Consider the following 22730-nt stretch of genomic DNA (forward strand, 5'->3'; position numbering starts at 1 on the left):
AGAGAACTTGGAAAGGGATATAGATGACAGAAAATTTGGTTGATCTTTTTTTTTAAATGAATTCATTTTTTGGTATACACAGTGTTATTTTTGCTATGAAACATGACAATAGTTTCTTAAATCTACTATGATGTGTTTGTTTGCATGAACCTGAAGCAATACCCACAGTCACAACAGGGAAAGGAGAAAAGGCATCTGAATTTGAGAGACAAGTTTAGATTCCCTACAAAAGAGACTTATTGCTATTCAGGAAACTGAACGTACTGTGCTTTCTTTCTACTCCCTGAAGTTTAGGAATGTTTGGTATTTTTTTTAATGCAACTTTTCCATGTTTACATCTCCAGTGCTGGCCTGCCCTGTATTTCCTTATTCGTACAAAAAATTCCTTTCATTTGCCCCTAGAAGCTATTCTCATTACTTCTTTACTCCTTTACTCTCTGCACCATTTTCTGAACTATTATAGTGTTTGACTTAGAATTCAAAAACAAAAGTTAATACTTTAAGAATACATGTGAAATCTCAATGCATTACAAAATAGGTAGTGAAGATCTCTAATGTGTTGTGAGTAAAGTTCATAGTAGTAGTATCTGAACGCTAGAGTTTATATTTTCCATATACATATTTTCAATAGACAGAACATTATGTGGAATTGCTGTTACCACCTTTACATGTCAAATACAGTTGTCTTGAAATGCTCAAGTTAAGAATGTAAAATTGATAGAATAAAGCTTGAAAAATCAGTACTGCTGCTGTCTTTGTCCTCCCCTCTGAATAGAGCCTTAGCTTTGAACACTGTCCTGTGCAGTTACATTTCAGCACTTAACACAAAATCCAAACCACAAACAATTTTTTTTTTTTTTTTTTTTTTTTTTTTTTTTTTTTTTAAGTGCAAGATGTACTTTCTTCATGGGAAAAAATTCTTAGCGTCATTAAGTATAGTAAGATATTATTTGAATTTCACTACTAGGAAAAGGAGTTTCAAACTTCACCTTACTGATTACCAAGGATACATATCCACAATAGAACACGCATTAATTTGTACACATATATTTGAAAAGAAACACTCAATTTGAAGTTGCAGCGTTCTTATTTTGAATCTTTACTGAAATGCATGTCAAATTACAAAGTAAAGTCTCCAACTCTTTCTTCCCACTCTCCTTATGTTGGCATTTTCTGACTGCGGCCAGATAAGTGTCTTCTCACTTAAAACTATGCAGAGCTTCTCATTGGAGAAAAAAAAAAAGATGAAGAACACTAAAAAGAAAGATAATTGAGGAAAACAAAGGAGAACATTAAGGTCAACTGAATTTAGAATTACTTAGACATTCAAAAAACTTCAAGACAACATAAGTCACGCTGAAAATATCTAAATAAGTGGGAAATATCCTGCTTGATTATTTCCAACTATATATTTAGTTATTTGCAGTTAAACTGTTAAAATACACAAATTATTGGTTGAAGTAATAAAAGAAAATATCAAATATGACACAAAATATAATAATATGACAGTAAAAAAGTAGAAGAGATCCCTTTGGTACTGGTCTACCACGTTTACTGTGAAGGAGAGAATAATAGTAATGTGAACTGAAGCAGTTACTGGTCTTTTTTTTTTTTTTTTTTTAATTTGGGCAAGACCTCCTTTACATAAGACTGGTCTCACACAAGTTTTCTGTCTCTGCAGAGGTTTAAAAAAGGATATTTTCATTGCTTCTAAAATGCGTTAGGTGAAGATGCTGTAAAGCAAGTTAGTAAACAGCTGTTAGAAACCACACCGATATAGTCAGCTCTATAAAAGACTGAGGAATAGCTCTTTTTCTTCTACAGGTTTGGAGGAGCATGAATGTGACAACACGTGAGAAGCAAAATCTCCAGTAGAAGCTGAAATAAAAATGTTAAAAAAGTACTTGCAAAAGGGAATAAATGTATTAGGTTTTGCCTTTCCATTCACCAACCTCTTGCTGACCTGTGAATCATTCAATTTTAAATAAATGCAGATACTATCTATTTCCTTGCTAAATTACTACCACTAAGCATTTTGTGAATATTATCAATGCTTCTAAGGCATTAATGCCAGTGTTTCATTAATGACTTGATTGTACTGTGTATAATAGAAGCTGTAAGTAAACTCAGCTGAAGTGCTGCTGGTACTAAGTGTCCCAATTCCACAAGATGAAGCCAGATCCCATCATAAACTGCATTTGCTAAAAAGCATGAAGGAATCTACGCTCTCTGCTTCTGGTCCTGCATTTCTATTACATACCTCTCCCCGGCTGTAATATTCACTGGATATCCATATAGGACAATTGAGTTTATTACAATGGGAACAATCTACAGCAAGGAAGAAAAAATGGTTTACTACATGGCTAATAGTGAGCAAAACAGCTGCAAAGGAGCTCAATGATAAGCCAATACAAAATAAGGGAAGGAGTAAGAAATATCATCAGTTGGACTGGTAGGGAAGGAAGAATTTAGCTTTTTGTCTGCATCAAGACATTAAATGGCCTAGCTGAATGTGAAACTGTAGTCTGACCCTAACTAACTCCTGATCTAGTGAGGAACGCCCCTGCCCATGGCCGTGGGATTGGAACTAGATGATTTTTAAGGTCTCTCTCAACCTGAGCCATTCTATGATTCAAACTCATGATTATTTTAGATTTCAGTATGAGCTGCAATCTTGCCTCTGGATACAGTGCAGAACTATACAAACTGACTGATCAATGGCCGTTTTTCTGCATTTTTTTATTAGAAAACATATTAAACAAAAAATAAATCAGCATTACATGAAACAAAATGTGATAAGAAATACTCTCAAAGTCATGTCATCAGAATTGCTGCTGTTTTAGACAGAAAATACAGTTGAATGTTTTCTGTCATTGCATACAAAACAATTTTTTACAATTCTCTCCTGAAAGCAGAAACATTTCCTTTCTGACGATGATTAAACCTCCTGAAGTACACAGGAAGAAACAGAAATTTAATTTGTTTTCATTCACCAAGTGCAAGCATGAAAAGATAATTTGTCATTTCTTGTTTTAGAAAATTATGCTGATATGTTTATGGGCACAGCAGCTACATAAAAATTATGGTATGGCATATATAAATGACAAAACAGGAAATTGAATGCTACTTTCTTGAGTGAGTTCTCTGACTTAATATCCTAGGTTTTTCTTTTTCTGATGTTTATTATCCCAAACATATTTATGCATATCCACAAATTTCCTTTTGGCTATATTTGAAAGGCAGTTGCATATTTTAATACCCAAAAATACAAAGAACTGATGTTGGATCTAACAGCTAAGGGCAAGTCAAATAAAGGTGGAAAGTTTTCTGAAGCAGCTAGCACAATTCACTTGAATTGCAGGAACTGGGCAAAATGAGGAAGGCAAACAGCTGCAACACAGAAAGGTTTTCTAGCTGAGGACACTTATTACTTGAGGTTAGTAAATCATCGGAACTTAGAAACGTATTTCTTCATTGAGCGGTTTTAAGATCAAATAAGTACTTCACAACATTTTCAGTGAAGGACAGCAGGTAAGATACGAAGCCCAAAGGCTTCCTAACATTAAATTTCCCTACCCATCTCAGAAAAACGAAGACATTTTAGCTGGCTGGGCAATTTAATAAATAGACAGGATAAAAAGTGCATACAAAAAGTTATAGCTTTATGACACTTTGTCCTTAATAAATACTGAAACAAAGCTGTTAATTTTACTTGGTAGCCCAATGTTAACACTACATCCCAAAAACCTTCTAAGAAAGCATTTACTTCAGCTATCACACACAGAAGTCATTGTACCCCATCATCACAGAGAACTTTACAAAATTCTTAGAAGTTCTTTCTTCATAATTAAATAGCCATTAGCAAACACAGCTAATGCAACTCACAGTTACATTGTGCCTTATCTCCCAGCGTGTTTTAGAGAAAGCAGCACTAGCAATTAGAAAGAAAGCCTTAACAGTAACCCTCAGTAATTCCTAAATTCTAAGCTTTTAGCTTGGCTTCAATGCCTTTCCTTGCTTAGACAATCCTGTTGTTACACTGCTACATGGTAACTGATGAGACTTACCAATTCAACTGACAAATATTTTAATTTTCAACTTGTGACAATTCACTTTTTATCTAAAATCCTATTTTGAAAATTGTAAATGCAATAACGTATTATTCTCTCCATGCAATCACAAGAAAAAGTCTATACCACAAAATTTTAGTAAATTTTTCAGAGAAAAGTATTTAATAAAATAATAAAAATTGAGAAAAAATATGGTTCTAAACTTTTTCAAAAAACAAGGAAGAAAGGAAAATGTAAAGTTGCTTTTGCTTTTTAGAAACTGTTTTGTGCTTCTAATTGAGAGACTGCATCCTTTTCCACGGATCCACAACTTCTCTCCCCTTTGTCTAGCATAAGTTCATGTTATGTGACATTTTCGCTGCCAGCAATTTATTTCAAAATATATTTCATGCAACATAAGGAGCAGGATTTTGTTTTTGTTTTTTTTTCCCTCTGTGTGACAATCTACACAATAAACAAAAATAATGTACAAATGAACACAGACAAATTTCAGTTTCAAAATAATCTTGGAAGTTAATCCTGCTATGTTTATCTAACCATAACATGTTCTCTGACAGGATCTTCTCCAGCTCTATTCTTTACTAACTAACTTGATCAATTATTGAGATCTTTTTTCCCATTGAATAAGAACTGCTTGACTTTGTAAACGTCTGTCTTACAACCATCTTTCTTAGCAGTCTAGGAAATTTAGTCTGAAAGACAACAGTATTAGAACTTCTTCTGGAATAAAATCCCTCCCTCTTGCATCTAATTGGCTTTGCAAAGATGCCTTTAAAGCCATTTTCATAATACAAAACAGACAGACTTGTCTGTTTCAGGCCCCATATCAAGAGTAAGGTTTTGGAAAAAGAATAATGTGAGATATGCAACCCAGAGCTAGTCCACATATGCTCTACACCAGGAAAGTACTGAATATATGCAACCAAATCTAATGCACAAAGACCTGACAAAACATGATCTTGACCTGGAGACTTAAAACTCTATTTTGGTGGTCATATTGGTGATTCATATAAAGGAAGAAGCTACACAGCTTCTGAAGGTCAGAGCTTATGAGCATGCCCTAGTTACAACTGGTTCCTATATCAGTGGACTGATATCATTATTGCTGATCTTGCTTTCAATACCAGATGCAGCATGAGTGGTTCTTGGATCTGTCCAACACTTTAGTAGTACAACTCATGTAAGTTAGGTTATTAGAAGCCAGCAAATTATAATCAATTTGCACTAATTCCTAGATAAATTCCAATAAAAAGAAAACAAAACATTTTCAAAAACTAGACGTTTAGAAACAAATAAAGCATGCACCAAATCATATTCTGTTCCACAGTTTACCATTTATAGAAATAAAAAATCACAAATTTGTGAACTAAAAGTATTTTTCATTAGCTCCAAATCTTATTATATCAGTTTAGAACGTGGAAATTGTACAATCATATTGGTAAATGTTGTTCAGATATGCCACTGATTCTCAGTTACCACTAGGATGAAAAATTGTTCATTATAATATAGTAATAAAAGTGGCTCTATTATAAATGATTCTTTGAAAATTATAACTTCCTTCCCTGTAACAAGCATAATCTGTTGATTACAGCAAGACTGCAAAAAAATTATTTTAAGGTAATCAAGGTATTTCAGTAATCACAATCCAAAATGTTTTAAGAACAGGTCAGAATAGGAGTTCCTGTTGCAATACAGGATAAACATAATACCTTTGAAAATACACTTATTCTCCTTACAGTTAAATAATTTCATTATTACATCTTACATTATGTCAGAAGTTGGTCTGAAGATCTTATTCTATATACACATAATATCATAGAATTACAGAATCATACAATGGCCTGGATTGAAAAGGACCATAAAGATCATCTAGCTTCAACCCATCTGCCACAAGCAGGGTTGCCAACCTCTAGAGACCAGGCTGTCCAGATCCACATCCAGGCTGGCATCCAAACATCCAGGCATCCACAACCTCCTTGGGCAACCTGTTCCAGTGTGTCACCACCCTCTGTGTGAAAAACTTCCTCTTAATATCTAACCTAAATCTCCCCATCTCAGTTTAAAACCATTCCCCCTTGTCCTATCACTATCCACGCTTGTAAACAGCCATTCCCCCTTCTGTTTATAAGCTTCCTTCAAATACTGGAAGACCACAATGAGGTCCCCTCCAGAGCCTTCTCTTCTCTAAGCTAAACAAGCCCTGTTCCCTTAACCTTTTCTCACAGGAGAGGTACTCCACCTCTGTGATCATCTTAGTGGTCCTCCTCTGGATTCATTCCCAGAGCTCTGTGTCTTTTTTGTGTTGGGGACTCCAGGCCTGGACACAGTACTCCAAAAGGGATTTCACAAGAGCTGAGTAGAGGGGGACAATCACCTCCCTCTCCTTGCTGGCCACTCCTCTTTTAATGCAGCCTAGGATGTAGTTGGTCTTCCAAGCTGCAAACACACACTGCTGACTCATGCCCAGCTTCTCATCTATCAGGACCCCCAAGTCCTTCTCCACAGGGCTGCTTTCGAGGGGTCCTTTACCCAGTCTGTATAAACACCTGGCATTGCCCTGGCCGCAGTGCAACACCTTGCACTTGGCCTTACGGAACCCCATTAGGTTTACATGGGCCCACTTCTCCAGCCTGTCTGAAATATGAAATCCATATATAGCAAAGGATAAAATAACTTTGTATTTACAAAAATATTTCAAATTTTTAAAAGTTAGAAATAGCCCAGGCTTAAAGTCACATCTTAATCCTTTGCTGTTACTTGTTGCCTGGCAGTGTGTTTTACTGTAATACATAGAAATCAGTCCATTTGCATAAATCTCACGTGAAAAAATGAAGAATTAGCATATCTTCAGCTAAGTAGAAAGAGCACATACAGAATATTTAAATTCCAATCTAAATTTAAGAAGTCGCTTCAAAAATAAAACATAACACAATCCTTTTAACACTCTTGAAAAGTATCAGCTTAGTGAGCTTAGAAAATGAAGTCTCTTCTTTATCCAAAACAAGCATGAAAGTATGCAGTGCAAAATTCCTCCAAGGTCCATCACATAGGTCGTGCTTTGACGGAAGAAAAAGAAGTCCAGCATCTAAAAAGCCTAAGTCATTTGTCAGTTTAAATAGGCTCTTTGTAAAAGGAGCAACTAGTATTATTCCTCAAAAACTGAGTAGAAAAAAATAAAACGCCAAACAACTATAAGATCATGACACAACCCACTTCCTTCCTTAGACTGAAGCAAGAATAAGATGAGTTCAAAGACAAAAGACTTTGTTAGCCTCTGACAGTTGGAGATCATATTGCCTTTTTCCCTTTTATCCTTTTGGTGAATTGTAATTTCTCCCGTTGATAATTAGTCTATTTTCTCTAAAAGAAAATTTTTCATATCTTTTGACAGAAATAATCTTTTTTTCTACTCGTGAATCACAGGTGTGAACCAATTCTGTTGCTTCTCAACAGTATAGTTGACTATCATTGATACCACCTCCATGACACTATCCTGTGTCAAGGAAATAAGAAAAACATTCTAAACTCATCTTCCTTGAAAGTCACAGCATCTCTTAACCTAGCACTGGGATGCAAAATATAATGCTGAAGAACGTGTTTCAAAGGCATAACAAAAAGTATTGAAGAGGAAATGCTGCTACTCTTAACGCATTACTAATGAGGGACAAAGGTTTGTGCAGAGGAGAAAATTTCCACCACATTTTTTAAAAGAGTAATATTTTCAGTTTCTGATTCTGAAATTACTTTTAAAAGCAGTGATTTTATAATCTATTAAACTCGAGATTATGTAAGTTAATTCTGTCCTATCAGATCGCCAATGAAAAACGTGTGCTGTGGATTCCAAGGACACTGCACTCAATATGTTTTCACCTTCGCCTTCAATACACTGCTATTATACTTTGCAAGTGGAAATGTTTCTCCTCCAGTACACCAACCATTCTTTTCAGAAGATGCTATTCTGAGTGCTTCAAAACAACAAAGACAGTAGTATTTAATGGGCAAGAAGTCCAATTAAAATCAGAGAGAAAAATTTTTGTTTGGTTTGATAAAGTACGTACAATGCATACACTGATAAAGATATGCGTGAAGTACATAAATCTTCCAAAGTCTATTTTTTCTTTTTTTTTTTTAATCTTTCTGTATCTCAATTTACTAGCCATACTTAAAAACAAACACATGTACATAAGAATCACACTTAGAAGTATTAGAATTGTAAAACCTTGATTAGCATGATTAATAATTTTTAACATTAGGTGTTCTCTATCGAACAGAAATTTACAAATTGGCATTATGTAATGTTGACCATAGTGTCTGAACTGCAATATAAAAGTTCTTATTTAAATACTCCCTTAAGTAGAAAGAAGGTCTAATTAAGAAATTAGACTGAGAAATAGGTAACAACTTTTTCCTTATTTCTTTTTCTTATTAGCCAAGAGCAAGCATGTTATCTTTATGACTCAGATGTGTCTGTTACCAAACAGCAGAGTTATTTGGAAAGAAACACTTCATAGACTACTGTTATCTCACTGGTAGCGTATGAACTACGCAATTAATTTGTTTGCCTTGCTTGGCTCAGAAGCCAAAATCCATAAAATTATTTTACTTAAAAGTTTAAGTGTCTTACAGATTTTGTAAAGTAGAGGTGCTGTTTTGTGAAAAATAAAAACAAGCAGACTTGGTGAAAGCAATAACAGAAATAAAAACTGAATTTCAGATACATCCAGGTATTACCTTGAAGATACTAATCAGAGTCATATGTTCATTGAACTGATTACAGCATAATCACAGAATCACAGAATTGCCAGGGTTGGAAGGGACCTCAAGGATCATGAATCTCCAACCCCCCTGCCACACACAGGGCCACCAACCATCCCACCTAATGTTAGACCAAACTGCCCAGGGCCCCATCCAATCTGGCTTTGAACACCTCCAGGGACGGGGCATCCACAACCTCTCTGGGCAGCCTGTTCCAGTACCTCACCACTCTCTCTGTAAAGAACATCCACCTGACGTCCAACCTAAATCTCCCTTCCCTCAGCTTAAAACCATTTCCCCTTGTCCTGCTGTCACTCACCCTTTCAAAGAGTTGATTCCCCTCCTGCTTGTAGGCTCCCTTTAGGTACTGAAATAATAATACTTTGTCATATTTAAAACACCAGCTAGAAAACAATTCAAATTAGTTAACTATTTAATATTTATATATATATTACAAAAAACAACCTGCTTGTTCTCCCTTTTTTCAAGGATTCACTTAGAACATCTATTTTCTAATTAAAATGATTTTCTTGTTTACAATTAACATTAAGAGTAAGTACTGGTGAGCAAAGGCTCTATTCAAAGAGAAATTATTCATACTGAAATAGAACTGAAACTTCAGTTCTCCAAATATGCAATATCATTAACATCAACTTTAGGGAATAAAGAGTTTTAAAGAGAATGTCAGCTGAAAGGATACAAAAGATAACAAATCAACAAGCTACACTGAAATGTATATTCTAACCTAGCTTGACAAATCTGAGGCACACAAATAGCACTAGTTCTAACTTAAAAAAAAAAAGTATTTAACATAATATACTGCATATGCAAGGTTTAAAATGTCATGAAAAACAGCAGCTTTGCTATATTGAAACTCCTAGAAGGTCAAGGTCATGATTTCTGTTCAAATTCCAACATACATGTATTTTAGATGAAAACAACTTTGACAATTACAACAGGTGGGAGGATTATTGAGCCCTTGGCTCAGTTTTATTTCCCGGAATACAGCAAAGTATTTAATTAAACAAGCATCATATATTAAAGAGTTTCCTGGGAATTCCAACTTCTACACATTTCCACATATGCCAAGAAAGATTTTCTTAGAAGGCTTATGTTCCAGAAAAAGATTGCCTTTTCTTTTAATCACCTACTTTAACAACACATTTACAGGATTTGCTGCCTTCAGAAATAAATTCAAGATTATAAGTACTCCAGAACACTGACAAACATGACCAAAACTAGTGAAATCTCAGAAAAGATGGGAAAAAATCACAAGAGGACAGAGAGATAAACAGCATCGGGGCCTGAAGTCAATTCTATTTGCCTAGTAAATGTATATATACAATTTTTAAAAGAAACAGGATATTTTCTAAGATAATAGCTCCCAAACAATTGAAGCTAATTATACCTATTCATATGAGCTAAGGCTAGCAAAATACATCACTAAAACATTCATAATCAGAAATTAAGAATTTAAAACACACAAATGTACATTACTATTGTTTATGCATTAGGTGCACTTTAGAAGGAATGAATGAATATGGCAAAAGATTTAAAAGGTTTGGGTACATTTTCCAAAATATTGCCATTCTTCTTTTGATGTACAGACAGAGCTGATGTTTACTTTTCATTAAATCAACTGGTAACTTAAGCAGATCTAAGTCCGTAAGATGAATTAGTGCTCCCAGATCAAATATTAACTTTCACTAATTTGACACTTCTACAGAAATTCATAAAGCAGAGCCAAAAGCCTAAAATAAAGAAAACTCCTAGTTATTCAGAGGATCACAGAATGTCCCAAATTGGACAGGACCCAGTAGGATCATTAAGTCCAACTCCTGGCTCTACACAGGTCCACCCAAAAAAACCACACCATATGTCTGAAAGCTTAGTTCAGACAGCTTCTTTAACTTTGGCAAACTCAGTGCCATGACCACTTATTAGCTGGGGAGGATGTTTTAGTGCCTGACCACTCTCTTGGTGACAAACTTTTCCTGATCCAACTTGAACATCCTCTGTCACAGCTTCATGCCATTCCCTCAAGTTCCATCATTGATCACCAGAGAGAGATCAGTGTCTGCCTCTCTGCTCCCCCTCACTTCACAGATGCTTTAGTGAAGAAGGGAAAAGACAAGAGACTACTTATTCAAAACTGTTCCAACAAAAAAGAACAGAGAACCTTCTTAACAATTGTAAATGCATTCTTCATTCATTTGCTTTACTCCTGCATTTGGGCTTTACCCATAATGTCACTAATGATTCTTTGTACTCCCCGTGAGCTACTTCTTCCATTATTTTAAGTAACAAAAGCCAACCAACTTCTCTCCTTCATTTGGATTCTCTAACCATTGCTTTCTCCTTACAGTTTAACATCTTTTCTATGGTATTAGTAGCGTTCTCCTTTTCCTTTGGAAAAATAGCTTTTCCAGTTTTCTTTTCCAAGTCACTTACATCTACAAGTTTACAGTCTATTAGCTGCACAGTTAAAAACTGGGCTTTTTGTAAGAGCATTTGAATTTTAAATAGCCATACATTGTCTTGGAACATAGTTAAAAAAAAGAACACTTTCTAAACATTTAAATGAATCACTTCATAAATTATGCTCTTGGATCTTGCACTAACAGACATGAACTCTGTTATTTCTCTATCTTTTACCAACTTAAAGTAATTGATTTGTCGAATGAAAGTCAGTCACCCAAATTAAAAAAACAAAGAAGACTATGTTTACAAGACTTTGAAGCAGGTAAATTAAATTCATGGAGATGGTAAGTCCATTAATCTTGCATACACTGTCACATGCACTGTTATTAAAAATCAATGGCACAGTGATTCAAATTCAAAATTGATATAAATAATGGTACAAAAAAGCAATGAATGCAATGTCTCTTCTTGGGCACTAGATAAAAGAAATGTAGTGATCCCGTGGTCCACTTCCTCTATGTATCAACATACTTACTAAGGCTCCACATATTGTTATCTTATTAGCTCTTCTTACTAAACTCATTGATGATAAAAAATGCTTGGCCCACAGACCAGTATCTACTAAGGAGGACTGACTAACCATCCCTTTCATCAACTATCCATCTGTCCCTCAAAGTAGCACATTACTTAATCTAATTTATATTTTTTTTATTTAATGATTTCCTGCATAGGTGAGTGTAGTACAGGCTGCCATCTGCTAAAATTATTGGTTAGCTAGTAACCACGAGCTTCCTCGTGAAACAAAAGAAGTACCAGGAAGCTGGCCTCAGATTACCCGTGGTAAATCTCTGTTGTATTTTAATTCCGTGTTTCCAATTATTCATTCCATATGTTTGTTCTAAAGCACTGAATACTATTAAAAGTAGAGGACTGGAAGGCCTGTGTCACTACAGCATCTAAAACTACATAAATGGAACAACAATGGAAACATTCAAGCCTGAAAGATCAAAGCATGTTCTCTATCAATGATCTCTGTAAGCGGAGGTGGAAAACGCTGGCAGGATCTTACTGCTCCTGTAAAGAAAATAATCTGTATCGTTCTACAAAATATTTACAAAAATGCTTTGCTTTTATTTCTTAATAGCAAAACAAGAGTAACATTGTTTTATTTTTGTTTTAATAATTCACAAAATGTTTTCAACAATAATTAAGACAGCCACCAGAAGCTGTAAATAAACTTACTTAAAAGCTCGTTCTGATGTGAATCTACACCAAATATAAATATGAAATGACTAAAAAAACCCAAAATATAGTATTTTGACAAAATATTGGCTCGTCATTATCAGTACTGAGTTCTGACTAAAGGCCAGAACAAAGTTTTAAAAGAAAACAAGAAAAAAAGAATCTTTTCCAATATGGAAATTCTAATCCCAGAAACCTGTGTCAATTAGCATGTTTTCTCAGGCATTGGGTTCGCTGTTTGCATTCTTTTTCTTTATGGAGACCACCTCTTTTTTTCTTTAATCATTTTCCTCTTTAATCATTTTCCTCCTAGCTCCAAACTATCCACATTTTTCTGATTCCTTATGAGACTTGCACCTCTGCTGGGATAGTACCTTAGAAAAGGAGAGCAAGTATACACACGCACACACATGAAATATTTAGTATTCTCTAAATGTTCAGCACAGGCCTTGAGATAACGAAGGCAACAAAGCTGGTGAGGGTTCTGTAGCACAAGCCTTATGAGGAGCAGCTGAGGGAACTGGAATTGTTTAGTCTAGAGAAGAGGAGGCTTCGGGTAGACCTTACTGTTCTCTACAACTACCTTAAAGGAGGTTGTGACAAGGTGGGATTTGGCCTCTTCTGTTTTGTAACTAGCAAGAAAACTAGAGTGAATGACCTCAAGGCTGAATTCCACTTTGCTATAACTTTCTGTCATGTGGTTGTAGAGAGTGATAAGTTCTTTCCTGAACTTCCTATGGGAGCATGCATTCTTAATGGTTGATTCTGGTGTTTCCAAGATCCATGATGTATGAATATGCATACAATTTCTAGTTAATTTTCCAGGTTCCTGATAAAAATGAAGACATGGAGTTCTCTTTCAAAAGCAGTCATGACAGTAAATAACAAATATCTTTAGAAAAACCTTCAGAAATGAGGAAGTGTCTATAAAATCTACTAACTCAACTCAGCAATATATGGATTATTATTGACCAAGACTGCTTTTGCAGAATTTTACATTTCACCTAAGTCTTGGTATAACAAAGATCAACTTTTACATTCTTCATAACTACCAAAGTATTCTGGCAGTGAAATAAACCATTTTTGAAGATGAAAACAAAGGTGTACTGTACAAAATTTATGTTCTGAGTTTGCTATGATATTCTGGTTTTATTATTAAAATACTCTTCATTGAATAAATATGTTTCATTAACTTAGAAGTGTAAGTGAGCTTGCAGGTATATGAAAAGCAGGATGATGAAAGAATAAGATCTCCTTACTTTCATGAAGCACTCACCTCAAGAAAGGAGTTCATGCTGAAAGTATGTTTATCTACTCCTAAAAGCATACTGCTCAAAGTCAATCTCCAAGAAAACTATAAAATAGAAAGCTACAGGTACTGGAATTGAGACTTAAAACTGGCACTTGGCTTGAGATAGTGAGATCCATCCTCATCAGAAATTTGCAGTGATCAGTAAAATTAGATTACTGTTTTCCTTTCACAATAAACACCGATGGTGCAGATGCTACCACCAATCCCATCATGCTCCAGAGTAAAAATTACAAGCCAAAAGAGGAGGAAAACTATATGTAATATTCTATATATAACGTCACTCAATTGGGATCAAAGCTTGTCTTACTCCATTTGGCAATACAGAAGGGTTTGTATTTTATCAACTAGTTATTACATCTGAATGCACAGGAATAATAACTGGTACCTTTCTTAAATCTGTCATCCTTTTAACAAAAAGACAACTAGCAGTGTACCTCTCCTCTCCCTGTGAACTTCTTCCAAAAGTTGTTCTTGCTTTTTTATCTTTTTGAAGAGAGACTGATGTTCAGACTCCTTCAGCTGTGTAAAGTGCTTGAGATGTTGTTGGCTCTGAAGCAAGTAGCGTCGCAGCTTTTTTTCTTTACTTTCTCTCTCCTTCACCTCCTCGCGCAGCCACTGCAGCTTAGTCTACATTGAAAAATGGGGACAATAAACAGAATTCCAATAAAACTACTAGGACAAAGTTTAATTGAACAAATTATCTTTGGAATCACAGCTTACTCATTTGTAGCTATTACTGCATAACTATAATAGAAGGAAACACTCAGATATATTAAAAGGACCCTCAAGGAATCTCAACAGAGATACATTTAGGCTGATAATTGTATGCACAGAAGCAATACACATATTTTTTTTTTTTTTGCTGCTGTACTTAAGTAAGGAAATTCACATTTATTTAGAGCTTTATACAGACACCAAGACCTGCTCCTGAGCTTAACATTAATAATGCGCATTTCATTGCTCAGTTAGTACAAAATGCTCTTCCAAACACCTTTGTTAAACCATCCTTCTTCCAGGAGGTCAGCCACAATAGGTAGAGCTCCACAGACACCTTTCTGCCTCCACACAAGATCTACCTCTGTCATTTCCATCTAATCTTGTGAAATTTCCACAGTACCATTAATGTATTTTTCTATTCATTCCCATAAAATTTTCCTCAGTTGAAGTATGGAACATCAGAAACATACACAGCACTTAGAGGGTTTATATAAAATGAAAGTCAGTAAAAAATTATATTTTAACAGAAAGTTAAAATAAATGTTCCTAGTACATTCAAAGCTATGTTTTTAAACAATTTAACCTACAAACAGGAAATGTTAAGAAAAATGCAGGAAACAAACTCCATTTTTAACATTAAAGTTCAGAAATCATGTCTCAAAAGTATTTCTACTGAAGAAAATTTGTACCTTCTAGAGACTGTAGTAATCTGGAGAAAAATCAGCATTCAGAAGAGAAAAACAAAATTAATTCTCAAAAAGGGGCAGTTTGACAGAAGTAGTTGAAAAAGTGATTACGATATTTAATTATACTACCAAAAATATCAGTCCCAAGGCCATTATTATTACAAACAAATTTTGCCACTCCTTGGACTCAGTGTAAACAATTTCAGAAATTTAGGAAAAAAACAGAAGACTTCAAGTTTTGAATGCTCATAAGCAGTTGCAATGATGCAGAAATGAAAAATGTGGATAACTATTATGGCATTATAGTCCCAGATTTATATTATCTTTTTTTAAATTTTGCTTTTAATGAATACTTTTATCACTTTTTTTTAAAAAAAAAAAAAAAGAAAAAAAAAAAAGAAAAAAGGGATGACATCTCAAGTTCTCATTCATTCTAGACTGCTCCCTGCTAGCTAAAGATACTTACAAGAGAAATGTATGCAAATGATTATTAGGTACACTTTGAAAAGTCTATTCAATATGACAATATCACTTTTTAAATTATGAAAATACATAACATCTCTTCTTTGATTTTATCTTTATTATTTATAGTGATAGTCTCTCCCGGTCTAAGAGTATCACTTAAACCACATATCAGCAATAACCCCAAATTGTCTTACATGTACACCTTACACAAAGCAGAAATTTTTATGTATTCCACAATTTCTTATGATCTGCTTTGATCATTAAAAGCTGAATCCTTTTAAAGGATACTGGATAAGAAGCACATCTAGGGGGAAGGGAAGCTGCCAGATAGTTCTAATTCACCAGTCATCACCTCAAAACAGTTTTGAAGCATGAATGCAATTACATTACAGAATTCAGAAACTATAAAGGAAGGCAGAAAGGAAATTCCCGGAATCCAATCAAATAACATTTAGATTTAATAAAGAAAAGCCTTATTTCAAATTATTTCTTGTCTCATCAAATATAACCCTGCAGAATAATCTGCTGACTGCCTCAAAATAATTTATATAGTGGGAAACACAGATCACCAAGATCACTGTAGCTACTTTTTTTTTTTTGTAAATTGTTATTTGTTTGGCTATAGTGTTTCTTGTTGATAGTAAATCTGTAAAATTATTTTATCAGCTGAAATAACAGTCTGGGAATATCATAACTGCTGACAAAGGAAAGCTTTTGCATTTTTTCCCCTTTTAACTGTCTTCTCAAACACACTTTCTACTAAATGATTACGAAGGCTGGATATTAGATTGCTCAACAACAATTCAGACAACTTGACCATTACCTTTGTCTCTGCTAACCAGCGATGAGGATCATTCAGCACTGTCGGTGTAAGTGATATTGCCTGTAGAGTAGGGAGAGAGAATGAAGTATGCATTAAAAAGGGTATTAGAAAAAGAGAAAATGTTCTTTCCAGCTTACTGAAAAATCATCAAATAAATATTCCTTGCTATAAAGTCCAGCTGGGAAGTCATATCTGTATATGGTTCAATAGAACTGTTTATCTACAAGCAAGCCAGACTTAAAAGTAAATTATGCAAACTCATTGAATCATAGAATCACGGAATTGCTCAGGTTGGAAAAGACCTTCAAGATCATCATATCCAACCACAACTTAACCATATTACCCTAACTCTATCAACCCTCTGCTAAATCACGTCCCTGAGCACCACATCCAAATGCATTTTAAACACACATTCAGGGATGGAGACTCAACCACCTCCCTGGGGAGCCTATTCCAGTGCTTAACCTCCCTTTCTGTAAAGTATTTCCTGATATCTAACCTAAACTTACCCTGGCGCAACTTAAGGCTATTTCCCCTCATCCCATCACCTGTCACCAGTGAGAAGAGACCAACCCCACTCCCTCTGTAATCACTTTTCAGATATTTGATATTTGAAGAGAGCAATGAGGTCTCTTCTCAGCCTCCTCACAGACAAAACAGCCCCAGTTCCTTCAGTCATTCCTCACAGGGCATATTCTCCAACCCCTTCACCAGCCTTGTTGCCTCTATGGAATTAGTGGGAAGAAGATTGCGGCGCCCACCCCAACCAGCAGTTTTGTGCTGAGATTCCACTGTACGAAGCTTATTACAAACAGGTAGATCCAACATACACGGGGAGAGTTGGGGCAAGTGAAGCTGTGTTGTTTTTTAAGAAGTCTGGTCTCTCTGATATTATCCTTGGAAAAATACGGGATTTGGCTGATCCAGAAGGTAAAGAGTACTTGGATAATTAGGGTTTCTATGTTGCATTGTGCCTCGTAGCATGCACACAGAAAACCCACGAGGTTAACCTGAGCAGTCTGAACTTGACCATGTCACCTCCTAAATTTCATGACACTAGCAGTCACACTGCCTTCAACAGAGACTTACTGGGCTGTTAGGGTAGAAGAAAAAGCAACGTTTGATGGTACTTTTGAAAGTCTTGCCAGTAAATGGTTTACTTTCAGGAGACAAAGTAAAACAAGTTCTGATAAATTCAAAGTTACCTCTTGATATCTTCATAATATCTCACTCTAATATCCAGTACCCAACAGCTGTATCTATATCAGATAAATATTCCTAGTCCTCCTGTCCCTAAATTGTCTATATCAAAGAGTGGTATGTTGCCTCAGCAGATTTTGCTACAATCACCCATTAAGAAAACAATGAGAAACACAGCATACTGAAAAACTTAGAATTACTTTGAATTTCTCCATAGAATCCCGAGAAAAAATCTCACAAGCAGCATCAATTTCAGTTCCTATCATGGTGAGAATGGATTCCTTTTCAATTCCTAAATGATGCAGCTGAACCTTAAATTGCAGTCTTGCCTTGTCCATCCTTCTCAAATGATCTTCTTCATCGCTGATCTGTTTATCCTGCAGTTAAAGAGCAACAACAAATTATTGCATTAATAATGTAACATGCATAAACAGTAATATAACTATCTTCCAATATTATAATCACTCTACACCCAGACACTGAGTACAGTTCCTTGCCGTGGAATATTACACCTTCTCATATAACTCAAAATCCTCCATATTCTCCCGGAAATCAGCTGTGAACAAATTGCACTAAATCCAAACCCAGCAGTCATTGAGTCTGATTTTAATATTTTGTCCTGGAGCTCAAAGAGGCATCTCATCAAAAACACAGGACCCCAGATGAAACTTGAATTGACAGTCTGCATGTCCTCAAATGAAATTATTCAAAGAATCTCTATTTGTGACTGGCACTGAGGAAAACATTTTAAAGATATGCAATCGTCTCTAAAAACTGTATCTTCTTAGGGTGACGGAGCACTGGAACAGGCTGCCCAGGGAGGTTGTGGAGTCTCCTTCTCTGGAGATATTCAAGACCCACCTGGACGCCTACCTGTGCAACCTGGTGTAGGGATCCTGCTTTGGCAGGGGGGTTGGACTCTATGATCTCTGGAGGTCCTTTCCAACCCCTACGATTCTGTGATTGTGTGATCTTCTTAATACTACATAAAGTTGGAGCTAGCTTTCAGCCACATTTCTTGAACAGTAGACATTATACAATTAAAATCTCAACCAAGAAAAAAAAAAACCTGAATTTTCATTTGTAGTACTTTGTACTAGCCTGACGGAGTTGAGCTTTTAAAGCACTTCTTTTTAGAACAATGGGAACAAGCTAAAACAAAGTTCAGTTTCCAAGTTCATGTACTGCAAGTCTAAAATTACCTTAGAAATGAATGTATTCATTGTAATAATGAAAAATAACATTAATAAAATTTTTCACAGAAAAACAGTAATTAAAAACCATTTTTATTCAACACTAATCCTAAAAACCTACATTCAATTAAACTTCTGCCCCCATTTTTTTAATCCATGGATATTTCACTAGTAACTATGAAAACGCTGTCACATACAACACATATTGTACCCTGTGCAATTGTACCCCTAAAACAAATTACATTAATTTTGTAAACATAGTAGTCACAACCAAAGAGTAGATGCAGCTAATGAACAGCAAAACCATCAGTCTTCTTATTTTTAAGAGATTTTAAACATTACTTCAGCATATAATCAATACAACCAAACTATGTTTAATTTGGCAGGTTACTGATAAATCTTAAAAGTCTCATATTCCTTTTGGAGACAAGGAAGAAAAAGAGGCAAGGAGCAAACAAAATTATGTCAAGATTTTTTTCAATGCATAAACTTTCAGAAAGGAAAAAAAATGCCTATGTCCTTCTCTTAGGGCTGATATTCACAGCAAAGAGTCAGCATAGGCTGAAGAAAGAAGTAATACGACAAAAGGAACTAATGGAATTTCCAAACAATCCCTTTACCTTATCTACATTCAAAATGAGCTCATTAGATTTTAAACTCAATATTTATGTGGTGACTGCATATTTCATTTATCCTAACAAAATATGAGTTGAAATTTAAATTGAAAAAATGGAAAAGACAAAAGGGACCTACAGCATCAACAGGCATCTTTTAACAGATTTAAATAAACTACTGAGCTAAAGCATCTGACAACAATTCAGTGTTTCCTGTGCAATGAATGAATAAACCTCCTGTATCACGCTAAGATAAACACTCAAAACATGGAATTTAAGTTCACAATGATAAGAAATTACTGAATTTACATAGAAGTGTAAGAACGTTGCAACTAGCAGCACAAATATCCACTTTTTAAAAAGTGAAGATATCGTGAAAAAAATTATAAGTGATTTTCTGTAGGAAGAAAAAGTTTCCTGTTTGTTTTCTGGAATTTTAATTTAGAAACTCAATTTAAATCTATCAACAATCATTTTCAGTATGTTACAGAATCACAGAATGGCCAGGGTTGGAAGGGACCTCAAGGATCATGAATCTCCAACTCCCCTGCCACCAAATGCAGGGCCACCAACTTCCACATTTAATGCTAGACCAGGCTGCCCAGGGCCCCATCCAATCTGGCCTTGAACACCTCCAAGGATGGGGCATCCACAACCTCTCTGGGCAGCCTCTTCCAGCACCTTACCACTTCTCATAGTAAAGAACTTGTCGCTGACATCCAACTTAAATCTTCCCTACTACAACTTAAAGCCATTTCCCCTTGTTCTGCTATTATCTACCATTTCTAAGAGTTGACTCTCCTCCTACTCATAGGCTCCCTTTAGGTACTGAAAGACTGCAATGAGGTCACCCTGCAGCCTTCTTTTCTTCAGGCTGAACAAGCCCAGTTCCCTCAATCTGTCTTCGTAGAGGAGGTGCTCTGAATTTCATATTCTTAACATTATTCTTAATATGAATCAAAAATGGACAGAAAGGCTTTTTGCACTGGAGAAGGTAAATCTTGTTCTTGTACAGAAATACTCAACTGAAATCACAATGTTGCAAAAAGAAATTAACATAAAAACAGGACCATGTAAAATACAATAGTGTTAAGGAAAATATTAAAAAGTAATGTGGCAGCAATCATGGAAACAAAAAAACCTCAAGTAAACAGGAAATGAGTTTACAAACTAAAATTTTATTCAGCACCTCCAGATTTACCACTAGACTTGTAAATAATTGTAGGATGTGAGAATATGAATTAATATTTGATCAAAAATATTAGTAAGAAGAACTTTCAGCAATACGAATGCCTGACAGAGAGCACACATCTCTAGAAATACAATACCAACATACAAAAAGGATGTAAATTTCTCTAAAAGCTTGTGCTAAAAATATTTCCTGCTTGAATGTTTTAAACAAGTTATTTAGAATTTCTTTTCCCACAATTACATTCCTTATCTACTTCAAATTTGCTCTGAATTTTTCATAACTGTATATGCAGAATATGAAGAGAATTGGAAGAGCTGAATTAGGTATGTTAGTTTCTCAGTTACCCATATTAGAAGAAAAACTTATATTCCTATTCTGATAAGTTTTTCTTATACTTCACTAATGAGCAGTTTCAATATATCTATGATATATCTATGGAGGGACACAATTCATAATTCAGTCACTGATTTATATACAAAGTATGTACTACAGCATCTGTTACTGAATGTGCCTATGTGGGTTTTTTTTGCTAATTCTATAATTCCATATCTAATTCTATTTTCTATTCTATATCTAATTTTATAATTCACTTTTATTTTAGACATTTATCTGAAGTTTAAAAAACTTCAAAAAACTTTAAAAAACTTTAAAAAAAGTTGAGACTAATTATGTTTACCTTTTTCTCTAGTTCTTGTTTTACAAACTCAAATTTTTGCTTGAGTTCTGTATTTTCTTCTCCACACTGGGTTAATTCTTTTGTCAATTTATCACATTCTATTTTTATCTTCTCCAGTTGTTGACTCTGAGTTTTGACTATGCTCTTCTGTTCTACAAGTTCCATCTGGAGGTAAAAGATAAATAGATGACAAAGTCACTATACAAACTACTTCCCATCGTTCTCAGACAGTTGAGTTTCAAGACCACGGAACATAATCATAGAATGATAATTAACTTTTTTCTTTTTTTAACATATAAGTTGTATTAAATGCAATCAGTTATCTGAATATGGCAAATATATCACACAAAAATAATTATCAATTAAGGAAGCCATACAGTGAAAGTAAAATTATTGCATACAATGACTTAATATGACTTTGTTGTTATTATAATGATTTATTAGTTCTGCCAAAAAAAGTTAATGATACAGATTTTTCCTTTACAATTTAGAGTTGTCCTGAACTTTACCAATAATGCAAATATAACTGCAAAACCAGGTCACATAGCATTGACATTCTTCTAAGCTAAGTACACTGCAAATTTCTGTAAAACGCCATAGCACCATACAGTCTCTTTAAAACAGTAAGTAGAACTCTAAGACTCTGCATTTCAAGTCTGTTACACTCATCAGCTGACATCACTTAAAGAAGCTCAGTGTTTATGCAAATATTCCATTACTGCAATCATTTGGAATCAGAAATACCAAAACTCATTTCATTGTAAGAATACTAAATTTATATCTGCAGGGAAACAACTTCAAAGGTTTGGTTGCTTTTCCATTTCTAGAACTCTGTGTTCTTAACACTATTCGTAAAGATGTTATAGAGGAAAATTAGGAGAAAAAAACATCTAAGGGACCTAAGAGCCCAAAGTAGTTGAGTGAATAAAATATATCAGTTTCCATGGGAAAGATGAGACCTGCCTTTCCTCAATTAGATATTTGCTTCTCATTCAGCTGACTGATTTGAGAAATTCTCCAGAAGATCTATAAAATAGTAAATTAAAAAAAAAAAAACAAGAACAAAACAAAGAAAATTACACAAACATATCATTATCCAAAACCAGATTTAAAATAGATGAATTGCAAGATGCAGTTATACACAAAAACACACCTGTAGAGTAAATTCCTGAGGAGAATCAGGACTATAAATATCCATTGCTTGCTCTGAAAATAATACCTCTTATTTATTTACATGAAAACTACATCAGATAAAAAGAGCACAATAACACTATTTCATAGAGCAAATTCGCAGTTACAGAACTCTAGTTATCAACTTTGTCACTATCGTTAACTGTGCACTTTTGCCAGTGACAAACAAGAGC

General features: G+C 34.7%; 1 protein-coding gene across 9 annotated transcripts in view; it reads right to left on the reverse strand.

Annotated features, from left to right (window-relative positions):
* Nucleotides 1-22730, reverse strand: part of CEP128 (centrosomal protein 128) — a 99130-nt gene that overhangs the window by 35005 nt on the left and 41395 nt on the right. For all 9 annotated transcript variants that reach the window (XM_090141466.1, XM_090141463.1, XM_090141465.1 and 6 more), the window contains 4 exons: nucleotides 21367-21531; nucleotides 17892-18068; nucleotides 16492-16551; nucleotides 14235-14427 (listed from right to left, as the gene is read on the reverse strand). In XM_090141466.1, the coding sequence (XP_089997592.1) occupies nucleotides 14235-14427; nucleotides 16492-16551; nucleotides 17892-18068; nucleotides 21367-21531 (595 nt within the window). The remainder of the gene's footprint in view (nucleotides 1-14234; nucleotides 14428-16491; nucleotides 16552-17891; nucleotides 18069-21366; nucleotides 21532-22730) is intronic.

This window comes from Phasianus colchicus, chromosome 5, assembly GCF_987193195.1.
Source record: "Phasianus colchicus chromosome 5, bPhaCol1.hap1.1, whole genome shotgun sequence".
NCBI lineage: Eukaryota > Metazoa > Chordata > Aves > Galliformes > Phasianidae > Phasianus > Phasianus colchicus.